This window comes from Labrus mixtus, chromosome 1 (genome assembly GCF_963584025.1).
Source record: "Labrus mixtus chromosome 1, fLabMix1.1, whole genome shotgun sequence".
In the NCBI taxonomy this organism is placed as follows: Eukaryota; Metazoa; Chordata; class Actinopteri; order Labriformes; family Labridae; genus Labrus; species Labrus mixtus.
The window spans coordinates 28,159,718-28,179,953 of record NC_083612.1 but is presented as its reverse complement, the minus strand read 5'-3'; the positions used below and the strand labels follow the sequence as shown (position 1 = coordinate 28,179,953).

General features: G+C 40.3%; 1 protein-coding gene across 2 annotated transcripts in view; it reads left to right on the top strand.

Annotated features, from left to right (window-relative positions):
• spata17 (spermatogenesis associated 17) overlaps positions 1 to 19,942 on the top strand; it is a 38,888-nt gene extending 18,946 nt beyond the window's left edge. The window contains exons 8-10 of one of the 2 annotated variants that reach the window (XM_061046376.1): positions 4,309 to 4,409; positions 6,194 to 6,302; positions 19,817 to 19,942. In XM_061046376.1, coding sequence (XP_060902359.1) covers positions 4,309 to 4,409; positions 6,194 to 6,278 — 186 coding nt within the window. In that variant the 3' untranslated portion in view covers positions 6,279 to 6,302; positions 19,817 to 19,942. The remainder of the gene's footprint in view (positions 1 to 4,308; positions 4,410 to 6,193; positions 6,303 to 19,816) is intronic. The other variant, XM_061046383.1, reaches the window with a different exon arrangement.
• The last annotated feature ends 294 nt before the right edge of the window (positions 19,943 to 20,236 follow it).

Here is a 20,236-nt window from a genome sequence, read left to right as displayed (position 1 = left end):
TGTGTTTGACAGTATTGCTGCTTGTTACAGTCAAATGCTCGAAACAGTCATCATCTTCATCAACTTTTATTCAAACCTGAGTATTCCCTCATTTACAATGATTTTGAGATACAAAAGTCACCATTACCAAAACAACCCAATTAGTATTCCCAGTCAGTCCCTCTATGCAACCACAGATCCTGCTTGGTAAAACCTAACTCATGCTGACAAAGTGTGTCCGGAACCTAGGTGTCATGATTGATGACCAGCTAACATTTAGGGTTCAAGTAGCCTCGATTCCCCAGTCATGTCGATTTGCCCCGTACAACATCAGGAAGATCAGACCTTACCTGCCAGAACATGCTACACAGCTATCGGTACAGGCTCTTGTGATATCACGCATTGACTATTGCAACTATCTACTGGCAGGTCTTCCTATATGCACTATCAAACCCCTGAAGATGATACAAAATGCAGCTGCACATGTCACTCCGCTGTTCATCTCCTTACACTGGCTCCCAGTTACTGCTCGTATTCAAATTTAAAACTCTGCTGCTCGCTTACAAAACAGCGACAAAAACGTCTCCTCCTTACCTAAACTCTGTAATCCAGGTCTACACTCCCTCCCACATACCATGCTCTGCCAATGAAAGGCGTCTGATTTTTTTTTCAAACTTCACAACAGGATCCTAAGCCTCTAACTAGACTCTTCTCCTCTGTCGCCCTCCGGTGGTGGAATGAACTTCCAAACTCCATTCGATCTGCAGAGTCCCTCTGCACCTTTAAGAAAAAGCTAAAGACCCAGCTCTTTCATGAATACCTACAACCTTAATGATGATGATTACGACAACGGTCTCAATATTGTTGATGATGATGATGATGATGATGATGATGATGATAGAAATGACGATGGTTTTTGTTTGTTAACGACGATTTTAAAGATGGTTTCTATATTGATTAGAATTCTCAAGAGCTGCCATCAATATTGTGCTTTGCTTCTGCGCAAAGCACCTGTGTGTCCAATCAGACTCAAAGCTGATCGTTTGCTCTTACTGAAATGTTTTCCGTCTTTCTAGATCCTTGCTTGTGTTATTCTTACTCTCTGATGTAAGTCGCTTCGGATAAAAGCGTCTGCTAAGTGAACTGTAGAACTGTAGAATTGTAGTACAATAGTCAACAATAGCACACTGAGGTGAAGTTGACAAATGAGAGTGGATCTTATAAAATTGTAGCAAAAAAGCTGAAGGCGAATTTGCCTAGTTCAGAGTGACATGTGGGACTTGAAGCATTAGACAGATGGTAGACGAGTTTGGTTGAGTCCAGTGGCCCAGTTAAGCATTGATTTTAAATAAGATGGTGAACATCCAATAAGGGATTAACAAACACAATTCTATGTGCCAGAGAAAACCAAACAACTTTTTTTAATACAGAATACAATGATGAGTATTATATGGATCTCCAGTTATGAATCTAAGAGCAGAGTGATAAACTGAGTCTAGAGATTTGAGAATGTAAGCAGCAGCATGTCTGTAGATTATATCACCTAATCTAGGACTAATCTTTCACAAGTCCTCCCCTCTTCCTGCGTGTTTCACCCTGGCATCAACCTTCCTCTTGAACAAACTTATGTGTTTCCAGTAGTAGTCCATCCAGCAGTATGCTACATTGTAGAAGGGCAACTCTTGAAAATATCCGGACCTGATGTGACTGATAATTTCCAGTCATTGTGTGAAAGCAGCTTTATAATGAATGGTTTGAAAGTGCTCTTGAGATTTAACAAGAGAGATAAAAACCAAAGTAATAATTTAAATAATAAAGATAAGATAAAGATTTTGACTTATCATTGGCAAAGCATGTCGTGCTTTCAGGGTCTTGGTGTCATGCATGATGGAAGAGATGAGCCATTGTTGATATTATTTGTAAAGTATGACTTGTCAATCTACTGTTTATATTAAAACCATTTATAAATGGAGTTTATGAAGAAATGCAACAGTTGGACGGGGCTGACTGAAAAGATTTTTCTCTAGCTTCAATAAGACAATTTACCTTATCAAAGTACAATCGATCAATTATCAGAGTTTAGCTTTGCATTTGTGACTTTGTTGTGTATGTGTCCTTGTAAGTTGAGGATTCTTTTACATGCATGTGTGTTTGTGTATGTTGATGATATCATGAGTAGCCATTTCACCGTTTGTGGTGTTTATGCTCTGTACCTCTTAATGGCAAAGTGCTTTTCCTATTATTAGTTTCAAGTAATGTAAAACATAAGTGAGAAGAAATGAGACATGGATATCATTTTATTAGCTGCACTCCACACACAAAGACACACACAGACCTGTCTCCATCTGGCTATACTTGATGAGTTTAAAAATGGTGTTACAAAATCTTTAGATGCTGACATACATTATTTATCTATATTCAACACAGGCCTGTCCATATCTACCCTGTCTTCTTTTGTATATCTTTTTTTAGTGTGTGTGTGTGTGTGTGTGTGTGTGTGTGTGTGTGTGTGTGTGTGTGTGTGTGTGTGTGTGTGTGATTAGTGCAGGAAGTCCCCCCTTTCTTTCTCTTGCTCTCACCCCTCCCCCCACACCCCCTCCCTCCCTGGTGTGATAACTATCTAGTGGTGATGGATAAGGTTGAGGTGCTGGCTGTGGAAGTGGTCAGGCCAGGCCACTGATCCCGTGGCGATAGGAGCAAGGACAGGGTCCCTCCCTCTATCTCTCCCCTCTTATCCTCCCTCCTTTTTAACACCAAGCAACTGAAGGTCACCTCAAACAAAGCAACAACATTAAAGTTAATCTGCACCAAACAAAGTTAACACTCTACAAGGCAGCCAACACTGATACAAGTAACATGGTGGTGAAATTTTGAATTTATTTAACATTTTTAACTGAGAAAATTATTTTTATGTCGGACTGTTGGTATTTCAAACGAAATCTAAATACATAGACTCAAAATAGCTATTTTCTAAGCTCCCTTTTACCATGTACTGTATTTTGCATATTGTTCAAACATCATGACAGTCTAATGAGTAAAAACATTTTTTTTCATTATCAAAAAATCTAAATAAAAAGATACCATTCATTCTGCTTGTTTTTAAAGAAATTTAAAAAAATGACTAAATCCAGAAAGTTTATATGTTTTTTTGTGAGATAAATTGCATTTACTTGTTGAGACAATACCCATTGTATTGAATTCCTTTCCAATTCCTTTAGTGTCACTGTATGACGAGTATGCTAAAATCTCGAGGGGCTTTTAAGGGGGAAGTGAGGTCAGACAGGAAACAGCACAAAAAATGTGGCTAAAAGCGACTTCTTTTTGTCTTTGCAACTTTGATATGTCAGTCTACATCAGAACACTATCACTCCAGGGTAGGAGCCACAATGTCAAGATGGTTTACAAAGACTAGGATTGACAGACAGCTGTTGAAACTGTAACTGACTTCTAAGTTTTGGTCCCAAAAAAGAGTGACACAGTTGGACATCCGTGGGATAAAAAAAAAGTTTAGGGAAAATCCCAATATATACTTCATGAAACTGGATTTTGAGAACATTATAAGGACATTGAAGATAGTGATGGATTTCGTTATCTTTTTTCAATATATGAAAAAATCCTAAGAAGAAACTAAACCTAACGACCGGATAAACCTGCTGGAGCTGGAATAACTTTATTTTCTTGTCAAGCGAGTATTCTGAGTTTTTGATCCTGTGATCCGGTACTGATCAAAGTATATAAATCTCTCTGGTGGCTGGAGAGGTTCATTTCCAGAGTACTGCTGAGACTCCCTTGAGCAAGGCACTAAACCCTGAAGGGCTTGCAAGCCTGCATGTCCATAGGTTCTGTTTTTGCATGTTTGTAATCCATATGTGTGAGTAGCATGTCTCTGTAATGGAGTGTAAACCCAAATTTCCCCTTGGGGGACTAAAAAAGTATATATATTTAACCATCTTCCCTTTTTGTTACTCCTCTCCCTTTCTCTGTGTATCTCACTTTAACCCTAATATACTTTGTTTTAATTATCTTCATCCTTCTCTCTCCAGTATAATTTTCCTCTCTCTCTATTTCTCTCAGCCTGTGTGTCACAGGAGGAGAGATGAAGAGGATTGGCCTCTGGTTTTAGCAGTAAGCAATCACTACCTGTGGGAGAGAGATCAGAGACAGAGAGAAGCAGGGGTTTGAAACAGAAAGATATAGTGATCATTATCTGACTAGTATGTGTGTGTGTGTGTGTGTGTGTGTGTGTGTGTGTGTGTGTGTGTGTGTGTGTGTGTGTGTGTGTGTGTGTGTGTGTGTCTATGTGTGTGCTGGTTGTTGTGGTTTTTCCAGGGTCTGCTCAGGGAGCCAGGGGAAGTGTGGGAGCAGCGTGTGAATTGTCCTGACCTGACACTGCGTCTGCAGACCTCTTACATCAAACTCCACAGAACTATGTGAGAAGAAATCACAGACACAAACATGCAAAAATCAAACCGAGCATGTTCAATTTCCAGATACAGTCAGACACATTTAAACCATTCTTTACTTGACTTTGTCTTTCTTTTTTTCTTTCCTTTGCACTTTGACATTCACGTTTGGGAACACACCAAGTGTATATATAGTAGGGATGAGCATTTTCAGTAATTTCAATATTTCAGTACTCTCATTACCTGATGAACTAGTAATCGAAGCAAATTTGAGTTTTTTGATGGTAAAAATAAAACAAAGTCAGTCACCGACCTCCTGGTGGTCTGCTATGTTTTGTACTACTCATCAGTACTGTGTTTCTGTAGAACAGCAGTCTTCAAATTCCAGTACTGAATTAAATGACAAGTAATGGTGATATATGACTCCTTGGTAGGATCTGTCTTCAAATCTGTACTAACAGCCACTTTGTCGACACATTGCAAATCAGCCCTCAACTCTGCTGCACTTTCCTCATTTATCTTTTCCGCTCTCATCGCTGTTGTTTGCAGCGATGGTATCTTTTACTACATCTCAAAAAAAGCCATCAGGGGACGCTGGTGGCACAGTGGTTAGTGCCCGCGCCCCATGTATGGAGGCTGTAGTCCTCCAAGCGGGTGGCCCGGGTTCGGTTCCGGCCTGTGGCTCCTTTCCCGCGTGTCGTTCCCCTCTCTCTCTCCCTGGTTTCTGACTCTGTCCACTGTCCTATCTCTACAATAAAGGCACAAAACACACAAAAATAAATCTTAAAAAAAAGAAAAAGAAAGAAAAGGCCATCAGCTTGAGGAAGCCTTCTCCTTCCACGACACGTAATGGGAGCATATCTTCAATCACCAGTTTTGTTGTTTGCAGGCTAATTTTCTCTGCTCTGGTATCATCAAAACAACCTAGCAAATAATGTGACACAAACTGCCTGTTGTCTGTCTCCGCTGGTTTCTCCTTGTGCTTTAAGTGTAATTGGTTAAGCATCGAACTAGGATTTCTATGATGTGCGAGTTTAATTCCACATATCTTGCACTGCAAGTTATTGTGGCCTTTTTGTGTCAAAGTTCTTCCAGACTTCACTTTTCCTGGTCACAGCTGACACAGAGCTTGTAGCGCTAACTGAGTTGAACTATTGTGTTGTGCAGGTGCACGAGTAGTGAAAGCTTGCTTTTATATTGACGTCAACAACCATGCAGATTCCTAGCACATAGTATGCAATTAACAAATTCATATGACATTAAGTAGCAGATGGACACATCCTTATTATAAATGTATGATTGATGATCATTTTACTACTGCTTCATACTTGGTTTATTATAAACAGTCAATCCCTGCTTTATCTCAAGGCTTGTTTAAGTTTTAATTAGGAATCATTGTGCGCGTGTGTCTTGGCTAAAACACTTGACTATAACCTCATTACCACTCTGAGGCTAATCTACTCTGTTGAGTGAGTGTGTTTGAAGTACTGTTATTAACCCTCTGTTTGATCTGTCTCGCTCAATAATTTCTCTCACTACAGTATAAAAGACCACCCAGTTTTACTTCCCACTCCAACCTCCTTTTCCCCTTTGTCTCACTGCAATCAAATGACTAAATAGAGATTTGCTCTATTTCTAACCGGGTGGCTTAACAGTCTATTTTGTGTTAGTTCCTTTTTTCTATATGCCATTCATACTTAAAATACCGTGTGATATTTTATGAAAAACGTAACTGAGCTGAACTGCAACTTTTATGACACTTACCTTTGTTGTCGTTGTTGTGTTGTTTTTTGTTCCATTTTTCATATCAGAAGATCTGGAAGTATGCTCTACCATCAGGACCTCAGCAGCAGTTCCTTTACTCAGCCAGCCTATGCCAAGAAATACATTTCGTAGATGACACACAGGCTCCAGGAGGAGGTATGTCTAAAGCTACACACAGAAACATTAGTGTTATCATTTTAATTATAATGACTAGTACTATTTTACACTAGGTTATTGGGTGTATATAATGTGCCTAAATTAAGATGTAAATGAAGATCACCTACCTACCTAGCCATTGTGCTGTGCAGAGATGCGTAACTGATGAATGCTTCCTTTACTGCCTGGTCTCCTCATACACAGAATTCATCAAAATGGAAAACCCACATTAACTGTAAACCACTTAGTTTAGTCCTGTGTGTACACAGAATGCTGGAGTGATATACTGAATAATGAAGAAGCGGTAAACTTAAACTTGACCCATTTATTGCAGACTGTTGTCACATACAGTATATCAGATACAGATCAATTTTAATCATCAAAGATTTGACAAGAAATGATTATACAAAACTGTAGACATTATCATCCCACCTAAAAGTTGCTTTTAGTTAGATTTTTTTCCCTTTTTATTTAGCAACTTATGAAATTTGTACAAAAACAAAAGAACAAAATCAGACAAAAGAAAGTCAAATAAAAAATAGGATACTGTATGATTTTTATACATATATTGCATACTAATGGGAGACATCGGTTTATACTGGGATTCCTTGGGATTTCGTCTAAACGGAAGAATTTAATTCGGAAAAAAAAAAGAAAAAAAAAAAACAGAGCCTAACCCTTTAAACTTGAGTTGCACAAATTTGTCAAAAGTGACAGCAATTTAATAAATCGCCGCTCTCCATCACACGCATATGCACACCCACCCACACACTTACACACAATTCCCAGTTATGCCCTCCACTGCCCCCTCTCCATGTATACGTAAATGAGGTGTATGCACTGGTGTGTGTGTGTGTGTGTGTGTGTGTGTGTGTGTGTGTGTGTGTGTGTGTGTGTGTGTGTGTGTGTGTGTGTGTGTGTGTGTGTGTGTAAAAGTCGGTTAGAGAGAGAGAAAGTGTGTGGGTGGGCCCTGCGGTCTAGTCCAGGCATTAGGTAATTGACTGTGTCTTTGCTCAAGGCCTTTCATGGATCACCGTCCTTTATTAGCTCACTTCCCAGCACACACACACACACACACACACACACACACGCACACACACACACACACACACACACACAAAGTTCCCAGCAGCTCCACCCCAACCTCTTACCCCCCACCACCAGCACCCAGACCCAATTGCCCGGAAACGCGGAGTGAAACAAGAGAGAGAGTGGCAGAAGGGAAGAAGGAGAGAGAAGCGGCAGGGGAATGAACTAACACGGCCCCAGGAAGTGGAGATAAATAAGTATGGCGAGTGTGTGGGCGGGTGAATGGGGTCTCAAGCAGCTGACAATGGGTTTGGGGGAGTAAGATCAGTGTTACTCGTTGCAAATGCTTTTTATAGACAGTGTTTGTGTTTTATTTTTAAGAGTTGTTCTGAAACCAATATCATAATCAGAAAGTGCCTTTACTCCTAATATAAAAGATCTGGTATCACTTCTTACTCTTTTCTTTTTAGACTGCTATTAATAACTTTGTATTACAGCAGCAGAATAGATTTTTTTTAAATCTTAGATTAATTGATTTTTGTTCTTTCTTTTTTTTAACTATGACTCACGGGCAAGCTACGTGATGATAAAAGTTTTCTGTGATTATTCTCTGTGCTAAGCAACATAAATAACACAAACATCCAGCTATTAGAATTGGAATCGGAGAGGAAAATGAATATTAGAATGACTCTCCCAGTGTCTATCATTTTTAATTGGTAAGGGTCGTAAAAATTCTACCGTGTTCTTACCGGTCATTGAGCATTATAAAACATATCATTGGAGATTTCAGCTGAGGTGATAGTCATGGGGTTTTGCATCTTTGACTCAGACAGTTGACTTCTCATGGTCGTTTTTGTTCTGAAGGCTGAACCCCTGCTCTGCTGCCACACTGGAGTCTGGAATTATCAGCGCTACTTCAGACAAAGTTTTATAGTCAGGAAACTTTTTTCCCGTTGAATGCAAGCACTGGCTTGAGCGGGTGGCAATGCTGCAGCATGTTTGAATGAATGTAGTGTGCATGTGCTTCTTGGTTATGCCTGGGATGGGCCATAAGTTTCTTCTACATTTCACTGATACCAGTTAGTTACTTGAGATCAAGTATAATGCTGCAAAATGAAAGTTTTCTTTTTGTCACTTGCCTGAACATCTAAAACACACTTCAAAATGTTCATGCATGCATTGAGACTAAACTTGACCTCCTTTTCTCTGTGATAACAATGCTGCAGTGTAGCATGTTGTTGAAGAAGATGATGACGGAGACTGTGCTTGCTCTCAGCCCAATCATGTCATTCTGCTGTCACTCAGAACTCATCAGACCTCACGTTCCCCCCTCTCCTCTTCTCTCCTCTCTCTGCCTGATGCTCTATTTCTCTGTTTCTCTCTCCACTTCTATTTACTCTCTCTCCTCTCTCATTCTGTGGTAATTAGTGCATTAGTCCTATCGTTGGCATCACCCCCAGCTACAGCAGCAGCCAGCAGAGCTTCTTGTCACAGCTCAGAGGGCCAATGGAGTGGACAGCTCAACCCTGGTACTCATCATCTTCATACCGTGCCCAGTCTGCCTCCCCCCAGCCACATTATCTAGCTATGTTATCCAGCCATGCTCCTAATTATTTCCTAACCCCAGCCACAGCCCTCTCACCCAGCCTCTGCCACATTACCTAGCCCTGTTTGTAATCATCTCCCTAAGCCTTGCTTCAGCCCACTACACAGCCTGGAGCTTCATCATTAACATATCCCAGTTTTTTTTTCTGAGTTCCAGACCCCAACTCTCTGGCTTGACCATCACAGCTCTTGGCAGAATGCACCAAGCATCGTCCCGTCAAAACCAAGTCCTAGAAATAGAAAATGTCTCCTGGACTTTTATTTACCTAAGCCATCTGTGTCACAGCAAGAAACTCTATCAGTGCAAATGTGACCCAGCCTGTCAGGACACACACACATAGTCACATGCATGCCAGTCTTCACCTCTCCATGAACTCAATGGCCTTAGCTTAGGCCAGCAAGGGGCTGTGTGATGGTCCACATCAATGTCTACATGGACCCTCAATAAACTGATCCAGTTAAGATGTGCATATACATATAAATCAAGCATTTAATCAGAGGAAAGCCATTTAGAAATGCACAGAGTTGTCCCATTGGTGTTATCTGCTAGCAATTGTAGAAGAAGTTCTTCCTTCTGCTTGTGTTGTAAACAAATATTGCTGTCGCCTCCAGATACTGCTCCTTCCCTCTCCCCCTCGCTATGTGCCAGGGTTTCATTCTCCCTCTCTCTCGCACCTGAATTAAAGCTTTGTTTAACTTTTCATTAACCGGCTTCTAGCCTTTCGACCAACAAGACGTCCATCAATCCTATCCTGAGTTCTTTTAAAATATCCAGCAAAAAAGTTTTATCGGCTAGAACAGTTCTTCATTGCTCCTGCCATTTTTGTAACTATTTCAACAATAGCAAAAACAGAAACCTACTCCAACCAGGAAGAAACAATCCGATGAAGTGTTTACATGAATATTGTCCTGAATAACATAATACCCCAGTCATATGAGCACATTGATGCTGGTTTATCTCACATTTACTAAATCTTTGAACATGAATCATCTGAACTCCTCCAAACCAGGCTGTACTATAGGCCTCACATTACATAGATAATGTGTCATTAGCTACTTTTAAAATATTGACATTAGCCCACTAGTCTTAAAAAGTAATTTACTGAGACTTAGAATCAGACATTTTTTAAGCGAGAATTACAGAAAAGTATTTAATAAAATGGACAATACCGACCAGAAATAAACCTTTTTTAGCAGTAAAAACAGATATTATGAAGGATGATGAATGCTCAAAATACTGCGTCTTATTAACTGTGGTTTTGATTTTTGTTAAGCTATTCCTTTAAATAATACTCAAAAGCTTATAGTGAGGTAATCAGGCATCTTCATCACAGATTTTGATTATTTACCATGAAGAAGGCATAAATTGTCTGTTCTTGTCTAAGCTGGAAAATTGAATACAGCTAGCAGGTAATGTCTTCTGTAGAGCAGATTTCTCAATGGTTAGGAGCTTGTGAACCAGCTGAATGCACCAACAACAACTAATTTCATATGCAGTTATGGGAAAGCCCCCTCTGTCCATGCTAAGTTTGGTTATATTATAGGCGTTGTCACCGGCGGTACTGCCTGTAACCATAGAGACAAGCTAATTAGGAGGCTACGTGCTAATCAAGATCACTACAGTGAGTGGTCACGTCTGTGTCTCTCTGCGCTCCAAGCTTTTCCTTCCCCTTGCATTAGACTGACACCCGTCACAACTTTCAAAAGCTAGTGTCTGATCAGATCCAACACACAATGATACACAACAGAACACATGGGTTCTCAGACATGTATGTTTTCCTGAACACGGAGAGAGAGACAGCTATACAACCATTAACACATTCCCATACACGACCGTAGCACAACTGTCTAAATGTTGCCTGAGAATCTTCCTTGTTTATGCCTCTCACCACCACACACTCATCCTGTCTTTCTACCCCCATGGAGACACTAGTCTCCAACTTCTTCTATAGTGTGGCTTTGTTATTGTCATTACTGAATTGTGGATGCAAAGCTCCAGGCAACATGGACAAGAAAAGTGTATCAACACACACACACGCTGGCTCACTTTAATAGCCCCAGCCATAATGTATCAACAAGATGTATGCAATGGTTGTATGAAGGATATTTTTAATGGTAAAAGTATTCATACCGTAAACAGTTAATAGCTAAACTGTAAAAGGTAGAGACAATGGAAATGAGTGGGGCAGACACCAAACACATGAAGTCCCCTTTTATGTGTCTGTCTGTATATATGTTTCCATGTTATCATGTCCATCTGCCTCTCGAGCTCAGCGGCATTAGTGCATCAGGTTACTGTGGTGTGAAAGAAAGAACGCTAATTTCTCCATAACCATTTTACAGCGTGTGTAAAACTCTGCAGCCCCTTCATTTGCACAGCCGTAAAACATTCTCCCTGCCACACTCCTTCCTACTCAAGACCTCAGCTTTATCAATTAACCCAACACTTTGCTTCCATTATGGTGGCATTTTGCACTGCGAGGCCTGCATACAGAGCAACAGTAAGGGCTCAGTGCTCTAAGTACGAAATTAAATGGACAGTCTCAATTATATGATTATAGCAATCACTTTTTGGTGTGTCTTAAAAGAATGAATGACATAACACTTCATTATTTATGTTCAAAGCTGTTTGACGTGACTTGACCAGATTAATTTGGGTCACTTCAGGCCAATTTTTTCTCATAATTGTGTGAATTTGTGTCAAGCTCCTGTTTAAAACTAATAAATAAAAATGCTGTTGGCATTTAATCATGTAAAGTAGTTTATATTGGTCTCATTTGAGCCTGAATTCCACCTTCAGGCCTGTAAATCAAGGCCTTTTCACAAGGCAGATTTTTTTGGTTCTTGAGCTGAAAAAAGCAAATACAAATACATGAAAATAAACACAAACCATTAAAGGGTACTTCATAAAAGTACTTGAATTTAACTGGAAATTTAACAGTTTAAATATATCATAATGAAAATTAAAAAGAATAATATGAAAATTAACGTGATTGCCGTATTTGGGAAAAGTATTCAAGTAAGTGTAACACTCCTTCAAGTATTTTGCATTGAATAAGAAGATATTGTCTTCGTAATGTTGCATCTCATTCATATTGTGTCCATGTTGAACAAAATATCTCTGACTTCAAATCATAAATTGAGTAAAGTTTGGATATACATATAAAGAAAGTCCTTTAAAGAAATCTAATGAAATCAGTCACTTCTGATGAGTTAATACTAATGAGTAGTTGTAAAGAGTTTTAGCCAGACAGAAAAAAGACACCTTTAACCATCAAGCCAGGAAAATAAAAGACACCTACTGTATAAAAATGCATTGTCTTTATGGTAATTCTGATGCAAAGTCAAGATTAGATTTCTTTCAGTTTTTTTTTGGTAGTTTCCTCTCCGTTTATACATGGATGTAAGAGAAAGCAGCCAGACAAGCAAGATAAGGATGTCTATGCTTTTAATGGACCGCCTGTCCCTGTGTAGATATGCTCCAGTGAAGCATACAGTATGTAGTGTGGTATAATCACTGTCCATCTCTCTCTCTATCTCTATCTCCTGCCATCACTCTCTCTTTCCCTTGCTGTCTTGTTTATTCACACACTTGTTCTCTATTTCTCAACTTCTTCATTTGCAGTACCTGACTACAACTTTTTTATGCGCCCCCACAGCTTTCCTCACGGAGTATGTTTTGTGTATGTGTTTTTACATATCTGTGAGTGTCTTTGTGGATGTGTGTGTCCTATCAAATAGCTGAATAAATAGTACACATACACACATGGACATAGTTGAGGAACATGACAGCTCTCTCATAGCTGTGTGTTGATGATAGAAGTCAACTCTGGCAGTGAAATGCAAATTGAATGTGATGAAGCTGCTGTGTGGACGGACACAGGGGATAGAGCAGACAGCATACATAGACTTACATGTGTGTTTTGTGGTATAGTCGTTTTTTAATTCTCTTGCATTTTACGTAGTGTTTCTATCTGCAGAATCCTTGCTAAGCTCTTCACTCTTAACTGAATTTACAAATGTTTGTAAAAAGATTACCTTTTATGCTTTAGTTACATATCTGTTATGTTGCTTTTCTATCTGTCTGTCTGTCTATGAAGTATTTCTGATTCTGTCTTTCTGTGTATGTCCCTCTGTCTGTCTGTCTGTGCATGTGAAGGCCACTTCTTTATATGCTATTAGATGGTTGATATATATGCATGCCTGTGTATCTTATTGCATGCTCATATGCCCACTAGCCAGCATAAGGAGCATGTATGGGGGGTTGGGGCTAGTGGGATCTGGAAGGGGAAGCAATCACAAACACTTAAACCTGCAAATGGCCCTGATGTCCTGTGCTAAGCAGCCTGTGTTGACTGATGAGCCTGTTAACCCTGGCTGAAACAACTCCAGCACGGGGGATTAGACAGCAACGCTGGTCCCGGCTGTTCCTGGCCCGTTTTGCATGGGAATTGTGCATATTTAATCTAAGGTGTGCCGAGGTGCAAAGACAAGCCCCCCTCGTCTTGGTTTCTCATTATAGATATGTAATAGCACCCTGAGGCTGGGGGCCTTAATTCACCAGCCACAGTCTCAGTCTTAATCTTACCCTGAGTCTCAGCCCCCACCTTCCCACAGTGCATACTCTCAACCCAAATCAGTTCAGTTCGAGTCCTTTTCCCTAGCTTTGTCTCTCCTTGTCCTTTTCCTACATTGTATATGTCGGTCAAAACCTACAAGTCCTGTCCAAAGCCTTCTACCACTTAAAGAGGGTGATCAGAAAGAGAGCAGCAAGTAGTGACATAATGATACATTGTAGTACAATTTAAAATGTGAAGAAAATGTGGACAATTTATATCGATTTGACCAAAAATAAATAGTAATACTCTTTTTTTTAACCAACTTACTTTTGGCTCCTCTTTTTCAACATCAGTAGCTACAGACAGACATGGCGGCAGACATGGATTTTACAGTAAAGGACAATCTTGTTGAGGCGAGTGTTCGGTTTGCGCATCCCATGTACAGAGGATGTAGTCCTGGAAGCGGGCAGCCCGGGTTCATTTCCGTCCTCTGGCTACTTTCCTGACTGTCAATTCCCACTGTCTCTCCCCGAATTCTGACTCTGTCCACTGCCCTGGCCTACCAATGAAGACACAAAAAGCCAAAAACGAAATCTTAAAAAAAAAATTGCATCTTGTTACAAGGCGAGGGTGTAAAAGCAAGAGGAAACGTATGAATAGCATACACTGAAACCCACCTAAGTCACAGATATTACTATGTGCATTAGCTGTTTAAGGATTTAGGCTGATGAGTAACACGTTCGAGCTAGATATAATGACACAACTTTTCAGAAACATGAATGAATGCTACATTAGGTGACACAAAATAAATTGTTAAGAAAATTCAGTGTATTTTTGAAAGCTTTCTGTGCTTCAGAAACAGAAGCAGCAACTCTTTATATTTTAGGTTTTCCCTATGTTTTGCTATACATCAATTTATTTGATTTAGGAGTAGTTTGAAAATCCTGTTTATTTAAAACAAAGTATCAAAAAGGTGTTTTTGTCAGACATTTACAGCATCACCTTTTTTTTTAAAAAGAACTATGCATTGTTTGATTAGTAACTATACAACCTTAACATTACAAATAAATTATAAAGTATATTATTAAAGAAAAGGGGATTTAAAAAATCCTCATAAGAATGTATTGTGAGCCCAATATGGAGATACATATCTTATCATGAGTTGAGAGGATTGTTAGTCAAGTTAGTGTTACTGTAATGAGTAAGTTACTGTATGTGTGATTGATTGATGATGATGATGCGTTTTTGAAAATGTTTTATCGGGTTTGCTGAACTTTCCTCAGCCAGATCTCAGTTCCAAACACCTACATGAGTTCTTTTAATCTGACATTTTGGACAGACTCTCTGGCAGGATGGACATGCGTCTGCTCTTTTTTTTCATGTTGCATTAGTTGTGCATTCTGCATCTGTTCCATGGTTAAGGTGATTATCAATGACAAGAGTTCTCTCAAGCATCTATCCATCTAATTACATCTATCATTCCATCTCTCTCTCTCTCTCTCTCTCTCTCTCTCTCTCTCTACCTCTCCTTGCATCCCCTCTAATCCAGCCAACTCTTCTCTCTGCAGGACTGAACAACAATGAATGTGTCTTCTCGTTTACTTGTCTCTATCACCTTTATCTTTTCTTTTTTGTATTCCTCTTCATGCATTTCTCCTGCGTCATATTAGTACCTTATGAGAGAAAAGTGTGTGTGTGTGTGTGTGTGTGTGTGTGTATGTGTGTGTGTGTGTGTGTGTGTGTGTGTGTGTGTGTGTGTGTGTGTGTGTGTGTGTGTGTGTGTACACATATTTGAAGAGGAGCCCCATGCTGTGAGTGTAATTTCTTGTTTGTACATGGTTCCAAGCATCTTTGGCCACTGCAGAGCTGGGGAAAAGATATTTAGAGAGACACAGAGATTGAACAAGACCAAAAAAGATTGAGAGAAAAAGGAAGGAGAGGGGGGCGAGGGGAAAACAGGATGATAACAAAAGCAGCTCGGATTTCACAGACGCATATTTCATCAATCATCTGAATAAGTCGTGGTGATTATGCATGGCGGTGGCAGGACGGGGGGGACAGGGGGGGGGGGGCTGATTACCATACACCATAAAGGCAGCTTTCTTATCTCGCACACACTGATTAGTTTCTGTCTACAGATAGCCTCTCACTCTTCGCACTTTGCCATACACACACAGACACTCATCGGGCACTTCGCCGTACACATGCATGCATGGGCTCACAAAAAAACAGGCTCACACACACAAACACAACTTTGCTAAAACTCCAGGTACATGAGATCTACTTAATGACAGTAAACAAACCTCAAGAGCTGGATGAGAAAAGTTCATGGAGGCTTTTATTGCCAACCGATTTCACTCAAAACAAGTTTTAGATTGATGCTTGAGAGATATGGAAATGTACTAAACAGTTGGTCAAAGCTGTAGTCAAACAAGGACTTGGACTACAAAAGGCACAAATTACAGCAAAGTGTTTTCAGGAAAATGCACATAATCTGACTAGAAAGCTCTGACAAATTTATCTTAATTTGATGTTTTAGTGCCATAAATATGTTTTTACATCTTGGCAGCTGACATGACACCAAAATATATGTTGTATTCTTGTTTTTTTTTTTTTTTTTTAATCTTACTCTCAGGCTGATATACTGAAGTTGTATGTTTTGGTACTTTGTAAGTCATTTTTGTAAAACTGTCACCTTTACGTGATACAAAACACGAGAGAAAGTGAGATGAACGAGGAAGAGGAGTTTAGGTTGAGGCAAAATTAGCCACGAAAGAACGGCCTAGCTTTGTGTCTCAACAAGGGAATTAGAAATTACTCCTTTCTCTTGCACTGCCCTCTCTCTCTTGCCCTGATATATAATGTAAACTCATTTGGTAACCAGGCTGGAGCTCCGTTTGGTCTGTCTGAGTGCCTGCATGTGAGAAGTGTGCCTGGGACGCATTAGGGCCTCCTGACAGGGGCCTGGGTGAAATAAGTGAAATTAATGGAGCTCCTTTCATGTCGGACAAGGCCGCGGCACCCCTTTCACGCCGCGTACAGTCACAGAAAAGTCAATACTTTTTTATTACTCCTCGCTTGCCCTACATTCCCCGCTACAAGTGCTCTGCTCGCTAATTGGTTTCAGTTTGCAGAGAAAGAGGGAGAGGAAAAAAGGGGGAGAAAGAGAGGGAGAGGACTCCATCCCAAAGAACACTGAAGCAAATAAATCAATCTCATATTTTTTCTCCTCGATGTCTTTTTTCATTGAGTAACATGATGGCAGAGAGGGGGAGAGACGAGAGAAATAGAGGAGAGAGGGTAAATGGTTGGTTAGAGCACGCCTGGTCCCCTGGGAGCATAATGATAACTGGGAGCCTGTTAATGGAGACGAGTGGTTAAAGTGGTCTGGGGCCCTGGCCAGGTCACCCCTGGGGGTTTTTAACCAGCAACCTCCCCTCAGTTGGCTGCTTGTGCTCTGGGCGAAGAGGTACAGTGGAGCACCCCTCCAAAATACAATTTCAGGAGAATGTTTTGATAAATTTGCAGAAAATGACTTCAAACTCAACAATGTATGAGTGCAGTCAGTCGGGATTTAGAAGTAAGTCTCCCTATGCTTTAAACCCTGTTTAGTGATTGTTTAGTGTGAAGTGTCCCAAGCCCTGATAAACCTGTATGTAAAAATCCCCACATTTACTGTCAGATTGGTGCTGCATAGACACATATTTTTCAACTGAAACAAGAATGTAATGCAGCAGAACTTCCAAATGACAAAGTTACACGGACACTTTGTGAGGGATTTGGAATTTGACAACTGTAGAAATTGTATAACTATGCGTGCCTGCATTTCTGTGTATGTCTGCAAATGAGTGTGTGTTAGTGTATGTGTGTGTATTTGGTGTATGTATGTGTCCTGTCTTCAAGTATGCTGTTCAGTGTTGTGCTAAGTGTAAGTGGCAGTGGGGTTAGCCTCTTTCAGAAACAGCACAATCAGAAATTGATGTGACACTTTGAACCCGCCCCCCCCTGCAAGCCACCTCCCTCCAACACACAAACACACTCACACACTAATGAGCCTCCAGTAAAAGGAGGCTCCACCAGTCTCGTTTTCCTTCTGCGTCCCAGCTTTCACAGCTCTATAGTGTGGGCCAGGGTAGGTTTGGGGGGTTACAGCATGTGTGTATGTGTGTGCGTGTGAGTGTGTGCATATGTGTGTGAAGGAGCTGTCACACAGGGCTGGCATCACCGTCCAGTTTGCCATCTCTTCCTCAGCTTGACAAGTCCCTGCTCCCTACCCTATGGCTAACACACACACACACACAAATACACACACACACACACACACACACACACACACACACACACACACACACACACGCACACACACACAAAAAGACTGTCTCTCTGACTCCTCTCTCAAACACATGATATGTTTACACATCGATCACAAATTTGTATGAACTGTATGCATGCCTACAATGAATAAATATCTGAAAACACATACACATCTAGTCACTCTGTCAATCACATGGTGCATATTGCTCAATGAATGTGTGTGACAAAACACGCAGCATGCTCTCCATGCAGTGGCAATAACACATCAAATCACATCAATGTTCCCAAAAACTGTTGCTGAATTTACACTGGAATTTGCTTCAACTTTTGTGTTGAGAGTTTTTATGTGTGTGTGGCCTCCCCATGTGATGGTTCTGTGTGAGTGTGTGTGTTTGTGTGTGAGATCTTCTCGGCAGTTGCTGGTGTCAGACTGCAGAGGGGTTCTGTTTGTTACAAGGACAGGCTTGTCCCCACCCCCGGGCGTCAGCATTATGATGATTGTCATGGCGATGGAGTGTGAGTGACAGGCGGGATCACATGTGGTAGCCGGGGAGCAGGAAGCCCGAACCGCCCCAGTCTTTGACATTAGTTTGTCCTTCATCAAAACTTTACATTCGTTTGTAACTACTCACTCCCTCTGTTGCAAAAATCTCTCGTTTATTCCTTTTTTAAACCATCTGTCTCTCTCATGTTCTGCTCTCAATTTTTCTCTTTTATTTGTAGTTTTCTGACACTTTCTCTCTCATTTACATTTCATTTAAACTCTAATATCCCCCAATCTCTTTCTCTCCTCAGCTCTCTCTCTTAATCAGGTTTTTCTTGGTCAGTAGTCCTCCAGCTCAAAGCCGAAGACATGTTTTTTTACTTCTCATATATAGCTTTCTGGTAACTTAGACAATGTGTAAAAGTGAATAAATGAACAACAGGATGTATCTTTTTATACCTAAACACATGCAAACAGAGACATAAAGTAACATGCATTATGCTTCCAAGAGCAACCAGACTCGCTTAGATCCACCAATGGAACAAGTGTCTGTGTACAAGCTTTTATGTGCCTGAGCAGTGTTTTTTTGGTCAAGATGTATGTGTTGATGCAAACTTGTACCAGTGTGTGTGTGTGTGTGTGTGTGTGTCTGTGTGTCTGCACAAATGTGTTTTTGAATGTTTTGTGCATCGCAGCAGAAAAGGAGGTCAGGGTTTGCACGGGCATTCATCATTAGCCTGCTGCCGCTGCCGGTTATGTTACCTGTTACAACCGTGATTAAAAGCCTCGCTTAGTTCCAGCTGCCGGTGCAGACACACAAACACATTTGCACAGGTGTTGTAGCAAACATATTTTTGGTACTCTTTAGTTTGACTGAAAATGGTCTTTTAGACAATCATGTGAGTGTGTTGTTTGAGGTAGGGGGGCTATGTTGTCCACAGATTCTAACTGGGAGCTTCAGGGCCTGATGAGAAACCTGTCACAGTCACTCATGAAAAGAGCAATTCACTGCTCCGCGCATACACATACACATAGAGACAGACAGACACACACACACACACACACACACATACACACACACACACACACACACACACACACACACACATACACAAATGTATACACACAGCAGGCAGGAAGTGACACTTAGTTCTGGTTAATGCATGCAATGCAAGTATTTCAGTCTTTTTTTCATTATCCATTCATTGTTTCCTTCAATACACTTTTCCAGTGAGTGTAAGGGACTATAGTCATGTGATGACACTGAGATATACAGTTGTGTGTCATCTGCATAATCATGATAACATATAGTATTGTAATCTAATCTGAGCAAGCAGCAGCATGTAGATATAAATTGGAGGGGTCCCAGAATGGATCCTTTGAGAATGCAACATAGTATTTTTTTATGCTCAGATTCAAACTAACCAAATGACATGAAATTCTCTCTAATGTTTTCTATGGTTGATATTTATCTATATGCTTTCACTTTGAGACTCCTTAACCTACTCTCTCCTCCTTTTCAGTGATTCAAGACCAACAACATCTCACACGAGGTCTATACTTGAAGTAAGACAGATGTATGTGACACACTTCCTTCTGGCCTGAGAAAATGAAGAGGAGTTCAAATAAAGTACTCGTTGCAATCCTTATTTTTCAATTTTTTCAAAGCCTGATATGTTTATGTCAACATTTTCTCCCATTCACTTGATACGTTTAATTTGATTCATAATGTTCCATTAGTAAAGTGATCAATGGGGCAACTTCAATGGTGAGGAGTGTTTGCTGCATGTAACTATATGTTCCTTCTGTATCCCAAAAGTTTTTGTAAGAGGAACACCATTAGTATATGAATAATCTGAACAGTAGAAGTCTACTGTTAGACTTCTACTAAGTCTACTAAGTCTATATTTTTAAGTCCTGAAATCAGATAAGGACTGCATACT